This window comes from Globicephala melas, chromosome 1, assembly GCF_963455315.2.
Source record: "Globicephala melas chromosome 1, mGloMel1.2, whole genome shotgun sequence".
NCBI lineage: Eukaryota > Metazoa > Chordata > Mammalia > Artiodactyla > Delphinidae > Globicephala > Globicephala melas.
Genome location: NC_083314.1, coordinates 120,284,909 through 120,297,542, shown reverse-complemented (window position 1 = coordinate 120,297,542; position 12,634 = coordinate 120,284,909). Strand labels below are relative to the sequence as shown.

Genomic DNA, 12,634 nt, shown 5'->3' with positions numbered 1-12,634 from the left:
GGGTGGAGTTCTTCACCTCTTTCTTGACAGCATTAATATAGTATTGATTGACAGGTGAAAAATGAAGTTAATATTTGTTTAAATCTAATGTAGTTTTAAAAATTAGGTAGGATACGCACTTCCTACTAAGTAAAGAAGAGGCAAAAAGCAAACAGTGAAAATGTGCTCCTGATCCTCTCAATTCCCCTCCTTAGAGACGGACACTGACAATTTCTTATGTGTATACTTCCAGGGAGAATATGCCTCCTACCATCATGTATATTCATTAAAAAAAATAGTTTAAAAAATAAAAAAATACTTTATAGAATACCATAATCTGTTCCATACCTTGCTTCTGTATTTCGTTGGAATATACAGCTGCCCCATTCTTAAATGCCTAAAAATATACCAAATTTTTAAAGGCTATTCTGTGGTAGGAACATCTAGATCAAAGGCATGCAGACTCTCAATTCGTTTGTGAAACTGAGCTGGATGATGAAGTATATGCCCATTCTATAATCTGGGGTACCTCTGTGTTGAATTTTCTCAACTGAAAGTTGAAGCTGTTCTTGACTAGAGAAAAGGAGTTTTATGGTAATAGTATAAGTAAGAAGTCTTTAGAATCACTTTACTAGATGTGCCTTAGCTGACCTAGTCATTCCACTGCCAGGGCTGTGAACCCAGATTTCTGCCTCTTAGTGAGTGCCTCAGTGAGGGTCATGACAACAGGAGTGGAAGAGGAGGGAACAGGGTCCACAAACTTGGTAACTGGATATGAGGGGTGTGGGAAGAGAAGTTGTTTGAGGAATTATGGAGATAAAAGTACTGTGAGTGAACTTGGGAGGAGGAAGAGTTTTTGTTGTGGGAAGATGCAGAGCTCTTTTTTGATATAGTCATTTTGAGATGCCAACAGAAGAGCCAAGTGGAGTCACCAAATAGGCAGGTGGAAGTGTGGGCTTAGATTTCTCAAAAGAGGACAGAATTGAAGTTCAATATTTGGGAGTCATTTGCATAGAGGTGACTGAGATGATTGGCTCAGCGGACCTTGCTAGAGAAGGGAAGATGACAGAGGCTTTTCGATTTTCATTATTACATAGTAGAGAATCAGCATTGTAATAAGTTCTGAAAGGAAAATAAGCTAGCTACCTCAAATCCAAGTAGGTGTGGATAAAATTTATAAGTAAATACTTAATGACAGTAAACTATAAAAATAGCTGCTTGATTTTTGATGGAAATATCTGATTTATGTTCAAAATATTGTTCTAGTTGTATATTTTTGAGCAAACAAGGGTTCAGAATGCTTAGGGCCTTATGACTCTTAAGTTTGACTGAATATAATCAGATTTATTTCTTCAGGTAGAAATTCCATGGGTTGTTATACCAGGATTAAGATTTACATAAATAATTTATAAATATAAAAGATCGCAAAATACTATTACAAAAGAGATTTTGAAGTAACTTCTGTCCATTTTAATTTTAGGTCCAGAGTGTCAATTCTTGTCATAGCTGTGCTTGTGGCAATTCTAATTCCTGGGACAAAGCAGATGAAGATGATATTAAACTTGTTAATATTCCTGTGACCACTCCTGAGAACCTATACTTGATGGGTAGGAGTAACATAATGAAGTTTTAAGATACTGTACTCACATTTAATGTGAAACAGAAGAATGATGAATTGTTCTAAGGGAAGCAACTATAATTCTAAAATGTTCTCATCTGTTGACTCTAGTCTATATAACATAACATGTTGTGTTAGCTTCCTGAGGCTACTGTTAAAATTACCACAAACTTGGTGGTTTAAAACAATAGAAATATATTCTTTCAGAGTTCTGGAGGCCTGAAGTCTGAAATCATTAATTATCACTGGGCTGAAATCAATGTGGCATTTGGGCCATGCTCCCTCTGGAGGCTTGGAAGAGAATTCATTCCGTGCCTCTTCCAGCTTCTGGTGGCTTCAGGCTTGTGGCCAATGACTCTAATATCTGCCTTCCTCTTCACTGTGTGTATCAAATCTCCCTCTGCCTCTCTTTTATAAGGATGGTTGTGATTGGTTCTAGAGCCCCTCAGATAATTTAGGATAATCTCCCCATGTTAAGATTCTTAATTTAATCACATCTGCAAAGACACTTTTTTCTTATATGGTAACGTTTACAAGTTCCAGAGACTAGGGCCTGATATCTTTGGGTGGTTATTATTCAATCTATTACACTTACCTAACCTAATCTGTTGACTTTTATCTAATGAATCTATCAAAATCCACTTTATGTAGTCTTTTATCTAGGTATCATTTGTATTCTTCCTATATGTAGAAAGGATTTTAGATAGAAAGAGGCATGTGTTTACAGCTCAAACATGAGCATGTCTAGAACGTCTCACTGGAGCCCAGGAAGAGAACCAGAGACCTTAACACCAAATCAGATTCAAGTGCATTTTCAAATCCATTCCCCTGTTCTTCTGTATTCTATTTCAGGCTATATTCCTTTTAAGGGAAATGCATACTAACTAAAAAAAAAAAACCAAAAAAATCTTGATGTGACCTTGGCCAGTGAGTAGTAAGGGGATGGTGAGTTGGCAGAAGGACTGTGTGCCTGCGTGCATTCCCACACTCTAGAATAGTTAAAGACTATATCATCTGTAAAGCAATTATACTCCAATAAAGATGTTAAAAAAACAAAAAGAGAAAAAAAAAAAAAGACTATATCATCCGCCGTGATGTCACAGTAGGTAATACTGCACAGGGGGAGAGATATAGGAGTAGTTCTTCTGCCACCTTTTCCAGGTCTTCTGAGAATTAAGCTCACTATGTTTCTAGATTAACTATGCCTAGTAAACCTACACTCAAAACTTCTGTAGGAATATTGAGAGTTAGAATTGAAGAGAAATAGAGTAAAACTAGGGAAGCTGCAGGGAGTCTCAGTGTCATAGAATTAGGATCGGTAGGAGATATTGTTTCAATTCCCACCTATTGTTTCAGTTCCCTTCACAGTGTTGATGACATAAAAAATATATTGGTAACATGTTTGAATTCCTGTCACAAAACTGCTGATGTGTGACAGTTTGGGCCACGTTCTGCAGTCAGGTGAGACACAGTACTTCCTGAGAGGTAACTTTTATCTTTGGACAACTCTGCTGTTAGATAATTCTTCCTTATATTTAGCCAAAATAATCAGAAGGATAGGGAGTGGATGGAGCGAGAGGAGGATGAAGGAATTAGAATTGTATAGCTTGGAAAAAGGAAGTCTTTTAAGTGAGTAAATTTTTTAGAAGGAAGATCCAGACAATGAGTCTTTGCTACAGAAAATTAAACAATTTAAGGCCTACATTTCATTTAAAGAACATCTTATTTGTTTAGAGTTGTAGGTTCTCCAGATAACTGAAGAAATGATTTTCGAGGACAGGTATTCTCTAGCTACCATATCTTAAAAACATCTTCAGAATGACTTGGTCAGATTCTTAAGCAGCTTTTAAAGATCTTTTACTTTTATATGTCTAGAAAAATTGAGGTTTTGAAATATTTTGGTTTGGTTTGAAGTGCATAATTATTATTATTATTATTTTTTGCGGTACGCGGGCCTCTCACTGTTGTGGCCTGAAGTGCATAATTATTTTGGTAAGCCTTTTTTTTTTTTAATTTGGAGAAAAAGAGGCACATATTCACCTATTTTCCTACAAAAGCTTTCTATAAGGAGGGATATGAAATTCCTACTCATATTGTAACCCTTTATTGGTTCTTCTTGTATATTTTTAACTCTGGCCCAGCACTTTGTCCATCCAAATCAGCAAGTTGGTGTCAGGGTGGTCTAAGACACCTTTTGGTGGAAAAAAGATAGAAAAGACTTTATTCTGGACCTCTGTGCTGTTATCTTTCTTCTTAGCTTTACTCTCTCCTTCTGAGAACCTCTTGTAAACCTGATAGTTTCTTATCAACTAGTTTCTTCTATTTGCCCATCAGTTTTCTGTTTCATTTAGGGGGATATTTTGAAAGATAGTTATGTGACTATAAAAATTAGCCATTATTGTTAGGACTTTTGATGAATTCATGATATTATTTTAGAAAATTTCCAAGCACCGTATACCTTTGAGTTACATATTTTAAAAAGGGAAAACATATTAGTCATTTCTCTCTTATTGTTGGTTGACTACATCTGTAGACCTGGAATGTATTGAGATATTAAGATTCTGCTAAGAAATGATGTGAGCATAAATTTTATTCTTTAGTGCCAAAATTACAGTCACACTGTGCCATTGGTGCTAACTGTGTGAAAAACACTTTAGACTGAAAATGATTTTGGTATTGATTTCACTTATTTAAAATTGTTCTGTTCTTGGGACTTCCCTGGTGGCGCAGTGGTTAAGAATCTGCCTGCCAATATAGGGGTCGTGGGTTCGATCCCTGGTCTGGGAAGATCCCACATGCTGCGGAGCAACTAAGCCCATGTACCACAACTACTGAGCCTGCGCTCGAGAGCCCACAAGCCACAACTACTGAAGCCAGCGTGCCTAAAGCCCGAGCTCTGCAGCAAGAGAAACCACCGCAATGAGAAGCCTGTGCACCGCAACAAAGAGTAGTCCCCGCTTGATGCAACTAGAGAAAGCCTGCGTGCAGCAACAAAGACCCAATGCAACCAAATAAATTTAAAAACTTTTAAAAATTAGTAAAATTGCTCCGTTCTTGGGAAATCGCAGGCAGTCCAGTGGTTAGGACTCAGCACTTTCACTGCGGGGGGCCTGGGTTCAGTCCCTGGTTGGGGAACTAGGATCCTGCAAGCCATGTGGCACAGCCAGAAAAAAAATAAAATAAAATTGTTCTGTTCTCAATTTTTAGGTATGGAATTGTTTGAAGAGGCATTGCGTCGATGGGAACAAGCTCTAACCTTTCGAAATAGACAGGCTGAAGACGAAGCCTGTAGTTCCATTAAATTGGGTGCGGGAGATGCCATTGCAGAAGAAAGTATAGATGTAAGGATGATTTATTTGGGAGTGGTCTTCATAATATTGGAACAGTTGAACTATTTTTAACATTGATTCAGTGTATTTGATTTCTGTGGCATTTAATAGAACTTTTTTTTTTCTTCCTTGGGATTGTGTGGGGATATTTCTTACTGGGCTTTTCCTGTTCGGTTAGTTGTTAAACCCCAAATTTGCAATTTATCATTGTTTCCTGATTTTTCAAGAAAATAAAGAATTAAGCAAATATGATTTTTAAAAGTCTGTTTTGTGCTTTGGGTTTAATTAAGTGCCATTATATACATAAAAATCACACAGAGTTAGAGCTAGACTCATCTAGGTTAGTGATTCTCAAATTTGAGCATGCATCAGAAGCCTCTGAAAGGCTTGCTGAAAAATAGATTTGGGGGTCCCACCTTCAGGGTTTCTAATTCATTTCTAATTTGCAATTCTAACAAGTTCCCAGGTAATACAGATGCTGCTGGTTCAGGGACCTTACTTTGAGAACCTTACTTTGAGATCTAGTCCAACTCCTTAATTTTACAGATTATGAAATGGAGATGATTTTATCTGAGGCATAGCTAGAACCCAGGCCTCCTGACTTCTATCACAGTATTCTCACCACCCAACAGTATTTTTTTATATCCCTCACTTTTCTGCCTTTCATTTAAAAGTGGAAAGTGTTTAGAATTTTAGCATTAGAATCTAATGTTTGCTGTGTGTACTTTTTCTCTCCTTATAGGATATTATTAGTACTGAATTTATCCATAAACTTGAAGCTCTGCTGCAAAGAGCATATCGTCTCCAAGAGGAGTTTGAAGCTACTCTAGGGGCATCTGATCCTAATTCCCTTGCTAATGATATGGGTAAGGTGGTTATTTTATATGGTTTTTATGAAATGTGTGATTTTATTCTTTTCTATTCTTGGAATCATTGGCATAAGTACATTAATATGGTTACATACTTTTTAGAAAATAACCAAGAGAAAAAGAGTACTATCATATTTATTGGATTTTTTTCTTTCAGTTTAACTTTTCAAGTGAACTTATTGACATAAATTCAAGTACTTACCATAGATAGGATTGTAACATTATTTTAAAATTACATTCTAAGTGAAAGAATCCCAGTTAAAGTGTTAGAGGGAGGAAAAAAATAATAATATAAAAATGGGACAGAGACACACTACCTCAGAAACAGGCATGTAGCTCATGACTTACATTTAAAGTATTTTAAGTCACTCTATTTCTTGACGCAATTTCAGTTGCAGGCTACATTTTGATGTAAGTAGTCAATACATACGTCAATATATACCATTACCTTTGTTTCCTACTTTAAAGAAAAAAGAACTTTGAAAAGACTTCTTAAATGAAGTCTTCCAGGGAAAGAATGATTAAAATTGCTTCCGGGAGTTCCCTGGTGGCTTAGTGGTTAGGATCCTGGGCTTTCACTGTGATGGCCTGGGCTGGTTGGTGAACTGAGATCCTGGAAGCTGCCCAGCGAGGCCAAAAAAAAAGCTTCCTTGACTTCAGTACATCATCCAAAGAATGAAATAAAATAAAATTACATTATATATTTTTTTTGTTAAAAGTAATTTAAATTTTTTTATTTGAGGATTTTTGTTTTCTAATAAATAAAAATTGTTAAGGCTTGTTAAGTTTTTCCACATTTATTTCTGAACATGAAGTACTGAAAGTGGCTGCATTTTGAGATGTTTACATATTTATATATTTTGAATTTAGGTAAAAGATTTCACTTGTATTAGAATTATGAATTTCTTTCTATATGTTACAGTGAGGGTTATGTGAAACCTCTGCATTAATTTTGGTCTTTGCTTTTTCATCCTGTTACTGTCACCAAAAATTATTCATTAGACTTGAATGAATAGTTTTTTTAAAGTTTCTCTGCTTTTGGCATAGGGGAGATTCAGGCCAGAAGAAAAGTAGACAGTATTCATGTCAACAAATAGAATTTGCCAAAGGTTTCTATTTACATATTTTTTTACACAATTTCTTTTATAACTTATTAGAATGGCATTTATGATAGTAAGTAGGAAAAAGAACAGAGAGAAGCATTTTTGTAAATGAATTTTTACTGGAGTATAGTTGCTTTACAATGTTGTGTTAGTTTCTACTGTACAGCAAAAATGAATCGGCTATACATATATCCCCTCTGTTTTGGATTTCCTTCCCCTTTATGTCACCCCAGTGCATTAAGTAGAGTTCCCTGTGCTATACAGTATGTTCTCATTACTTATCTATTTTATACATAGTATCAGTAGTGTATATGTGTCAATCCCAATCTCCTAATTCCTCCCCACCAGTGAAGCATTTTTAAAAGAAGTCAAATGTAAAAATGGGAATGGAACTACTAGAAGAGATAGCAAAGTGGTTAAGTAGCAAGGAAAGCCACAGAGAAAAAGAAGTAGGAAAAAATTATAAATATAAGGATGGAAGAGGAAGAGGGCCTGAGACTTTTATTCTTTTATTCTAGGAATGGAGGCTTTGCCCTCACTGTTCTAATCTTCTGCTTGCAGTTTCTGTCTAGCCTCATGATAAGGATCATGTAGATGTGTAGTTCTTGTACTTGTTAGTCTTCTAATATGCATCTCAGATTTCGTTCTGTTTGGCATGCCCAAAGTTTCTTTTTTCTACTGTCCATAGAAGTTGGTGGAATCCATCTCTGATTTCTTCAGTTTATTAGGTAATAAAGGTTTTTTGGGTATTGCCCAGAGGGTCTGCTTTGGGTTTACATTGCATCTGGACAAGAAGACCCCTGGGAAAATGGCTTAATTTCTGGGGCCTTCAAGTTGTTTCTGAGGAAATTGTTGTTAATTTGGAACTCTAAATGGGTAGGATTTCTAGAGTGGGACTCATAATCAGTCTATCCATTTGGTTAGCTTAGGTTGTAATAAGTTCCTGACCCCACCCATGTCTTAACCTGAGCTGTCAGTGGCTACTAGGCTGGCTGGCTTTTCCCTGCAGCCTAGCAGTACCTTGGCCTGTTATTGCCCTGGAGATCCCAGTTGACATGAAGCTGTTATATTTTGTTCCTTCTTGGTAATTATTTGGATGTTCTTCTATATCGCAAGTTTCCATTTTGGAACTTCTGGATTCAAAGAGCTGAATCTATGGCCAGGACTCTAGTAGGGAAGTAGTTCTGTTATATCTGTTATTTGATATTAATCAAAATTGCTTAGAAGTCAGTTAACTCTCCTCATTCTCTAAATCCAAATTCATTTTACACATTTAATGTATATTAATGAGAGGCAACTTACAATTAGTAGTCATAAATAAAGAGAGGTTAACAAATGGCCTTCAGAGGCTCAGGGGTGAATTTAAACCACCCCTTATTGATCTGACTTCAGTGAATACTTTATTGTTTTGAAATTTGCTTTGTCTTATTTGATAAAATCAAATTTTTTTTCTCCTAAGCGTGTGATAGGTTTTCAAGGTTGGAAGATTTTTTAGCAGTCATCTAATTTATCGCCTTTCCCCCTGGACTTAATATTTGACAGCTACCATTGTTTGCATGTCACCATGTTCCAGGGCCTTTGCTAAGTAAGGCCCATAGTTTCTTCTCTGAGTCAGGCACAATTCTAAGTAAAAATTATGTCACTTAATCCTTACAACTTTTATGAGGTAAATATAGTTATCCTCATTTTTCAGACGGGGAGAGAGGTACAGAGGTATTAAATCACTTCCCCAGAGTTACATAGCTATTAAGTGACAGAACTTAGATTTGGGCCCAGGCGGCTGGCTTTGGAGTCCATAAACCACCATGCTGTATTGCCTCACCACTTAGAAGACAGACATGTTCTTTGAATGGGAGGATTGACTGTGAACTCTTTGTGGCAAAGTTCCCTGTAAGAAATGTCTTGGAGCAGGTAGTCTGGAATCCCCACAGCTGCTGAAGTAAGAAACCTTATTTCTGGTGGTGGTATCATTTATTTAGTGTGGATCTTCCTTTCCTTTAAATTTTTTCTTCCTCCGCATCTATCTGGGGATCTGCAATGAACTCATGCATCTTTCCTCCTCTCTCAGGCCCTCTATGCAGTCTAGACAGACTTCGCGCATTTTGTTTTTTAAAAATATTTATTTATTTGGCTGCGTCGGGTCTTAGTTGCAGCATGCGGGATCTTCGTTGCAGCATGTGGGATCTTTCGTTGCGGCGCGTGGCCTTCAGAGCGCAGGATCAGTATCTGCGGCACATGGGCTCTCTAGTTGTGGCGTGCAGGCTCTAGAGTGCACAGGCTTAGTTGCCCCACGGCATGTGTGATCTTAGTTCCCCAACCAGGGATCAAACCTGCGTCCCCTGCATTGGAAGGCAGATTCTTAACCACTGGACCACCAGGGAAGTCCCTCACGTGTTTTATAGAAGGGAGTTATCAAGGTTTAATCCAGGAACTGAAGACGTGAACTGCTGTATTTACCTGAGGGAATAGGGGGAGGGGGCCCAACTGTGCCAGCTGACTTTAATGTAGCACTTTAATGAGTTATTCTAGTGGATTACCTTTTGGCCTATATCTGCATAATAGCTAAAAATACAAACTCAAGATTCAGACTAACTGGGTTCAAATTCTGTCTTCACCATTTATTAGCTGTATGATTATGTAACTTGTCTAAGCCTCAGCTTCTTCATCTGAAAAATGGGCATGTAGTACCTATTTAACAAAGTAATTATGAGAATTAAATTATATTAACAAATAAAAAGTCTAGGGAACAGGGTAACAATATTTATGAGGTTGGAGTTTGGAACTCTCTGAGGAAGACAATCATTTTTACCTCTAGGATATTAGGCTGTGGTTTGATAGGACCTACCTGATCCTACCTTGGCCAATTTCAAGGTATTCTTTAAAATTTCTGGTCTGGGGCTTCCCTGGTGGCGCAGTGGTCGGGAGTCCGCCTGCCGATGCAGGGGACGTGGGTTCGTGTCCCGGTCCGAGAAGATCCCAGGTGCCGCGGAGCGGCTGGGCCCGTGAGCCATGGCCGCTGAGCCTGCGCTTCCGGAGCCTGTGCTCCGCAACGGGAGAGGCCACAACAGTGAGAGGCCCGCGTACCACAAAAAAAAAAAAAAAGATAAAATTTCTGGTCTGGTGATACCTTTTCCATGTGTTCCAGTGAGGCAGTTATTTTCTTCCTGTCATTTTTCTTTTTTTTGGGGGGGGCCACTCCACGTGGCTTGATTGAACCCATGCCCTCGGCAGTGAAAGTGCGGAGTCCTAACCACTGGACCGCCAGGGAATTCCCTCTTCCTGTCATTTTTAATGGGCCTTTAGGAAGGAGAAGTAGATGCTTTTTTTTTTTAATTTAATTAATTAATTAATTTATTTTGCCTGTGCTGGGTCTTCATTACGGCACATAGGCTTCTCTAATTGCAGTGCGAGGATTTCTCTAGTTGCAGCGTGCGGGCTCAATAGTTGTGGTGCACGGGCTTAGTTGCGGTATGTGGGATCTTAGTTCCCCAACCAGGGGTCGAACCTGGGCCCCCTGCATTGAGTTAAGAACGTGGAGTCTTAACCACTGGACCACCAGGGAAGTCTGGAGAAGTAAATGCTTGTGCTCTGTCATCTTGAACTAGAAATTCTGGACATTATAATTACAGAGCCTAAGGACTACATTAACTTGTAACATTGCTAATGTAGAGCTAATGGTTAACTAAAACGTTTAAGTTCTTTGTTGTTACTGTTAGATGTTATTATTAAGCCACATCTTCCTTCATTTGTTCCTGTGCAGTTGTGTTTTTGGACCCAAGGTTTAGATGTTATGTTTATTATTCCTACTAAATTGTCATTTCTCAGTCATCACTCTGAATTAAGATAGTTTTAGATTTTGATTTGACATCCCTTTTAGCTTTCTATCACTTTCCGGTTTGTTCAGTTTGGTCTATTTGTTCATCAATGCTCTCATTGAAACCATTAACAAAAAATGCTTAAAGGAAAACTTATTTCCCTCTACTTACAATTTCTGACAACAAATGAGTGGATTTTCCACACCAAGCAATTCTCCGGTTCTCTTTGGATACCAACTGGGTATCCTGCAATTTAATTCAATTTGAGCACTAATTACCCAGAGTTAGCACAGATTCCACAGGTAAAGGGCTCATCTCACAAGGTTGCCCCCCCTCATATGCCAATCGCAAATCCAGGCCTCCCATGCTTCTGACCAACTGTCTGTAAATCAGAGGTTCCCACCACTCCCTCCTTGGGCTTCATAATTTACTAGAATGGCTCACAGAATTCTGGGAAACACTTTTCTTACTATTACTGGTTTATTATGAAAGATATAACTTAGCAACAGTCAAATGGAAGAGGTGCATAGGGCATGGTATGGGGAATGGGTGTAGAACTTTCATACCCCGTCCAGACACAACATTCTCCCAGCACCGGGATATGTTCACCAACCTGGAGCTCTCTAAACCCTACAGTTTGGTGTTCTTATGGAGATTCCATTATGTAGGCATGATTGATTAAATCTTTGGCTATTGGTGATTAACTTAATCCCCAGCCTCTCTCCCTTCAGGGGTCAGGGTTGGAGTTGAAAGTTCCAACTTTCTAATCAGAGGGTTTGTTCCCTTGGCAACCATCCCCCATCCTCCAAGAGTCACCTCATCAATATAAACTCAGGTATAGTTGAAAGGGGCTTATTATGAATAGCAGAAGATACTCCTCTCACCCCCATCACTCAGGAAATTTCAGGAGCTTTAGAAGCTCTGTGCCGGGAACCATGATAAATACATATTACTTATTTTATCACAATACCATATTTTAAAGTGGACAGGGCCAGAGTCAAAGATCTGAGGCATGACTTTCAAGTAGCCTTAGCAACTTGTGCAATAAGCTATAAATTCAACTGTTTCTACTTTCATATTTTTTTCATCTTGATCATAAAGAGATCATGAGATACTTTATTATGTATCATGCCAAAATATGTGTGTATTTATGTACTTAACTAGTTAATTTAAGAAAATATTATATGAAATTTTTTTGAAAAAGATTTAATATCAATTCACATTATTTGGAAATATTGTCATTGCTGAGCTGTTTTGCGGATAGGTATTTTCCATCAAGTATTCATGGCTGGTTTTACACTCACTTGCAAATAAATAAATCATTTTAGTTTTGAAAGGCACATGTGTCAGGTTTTATTGACTATAAGAGCCTCAGCAAAACTTATTTCTCTAATTTTGGAATTCAAAATATAAACGGGGGCTCTACTTAATTTTACATTCATTTGTACTGTTTATAGTAAGTAGTAAGTAGTTTGCCAAGTTAACATTGTGGACTATAGGAGGACAGTTTAAATCCTCCTAAGCATGATTCTTTTAGTATGTTTAAAATCGTCTTAGAGTTTTTCTTTTTTGATAACAGTGTATTTGTTGAAAGTAAATTATATCGATCCTCTTTAGCAGATCCAAAAATACTTTTGACTTGTCAGTATTGTGAGTTATTTGGTTAGTTTAGGTAGGTGAAGTTAATAACAGAGTTTTAAAAATGTATGATTCTAACACTGGATTGCGGTGATAGTTGCACAACTCTATACATTTACTAAAATTCATTGAATTGTACACTTAAAATGGGGAAGTTTTATGGTTTGTAAATTATACTTCAATAAAGCTGTTAAAAATACAGTGTGATTCTGTTAAGCTAATTTTAAGTAAGTAATTTTTTGTGATTTGAAAAAGTGCAAAATAGCACTTCATACTAAAAATT

The 12,634-nt window shown here is 37.4% G+C and overlaps 1 protein-coding gene across 8 annotated transcripts in view; it reads left to right on the top strand.

Moving 5' to 3' along the window:
- Positions 1-12,634, top strand: part of MIGA1 (mitoguardin 1) — a 91,199-nt gene that overhangs the window by 28,588 nt on the left and 49,977 nt on the right. For all 8 annotated transcript variants that reach the window (XM_060304003.1, XM_060303999.1, XM_030866022.2 and 5 more), the window contains exons 5-7: positions 1,460-1,586; positions 4,805-4,938; positions 5,669-5,792. In XM_060304003.1, coding sequence (XP_060159986.1) covers positions 1,460-1,586; positions 4,805-4,938; positions 5,669-5,792 — 385 coding nt within the window. The remainder of the gene's footprint in view (positions 1-1,459; positions 1,587-4,804; positions 4,939-5,668; positions 5,793-12,634) is intronic.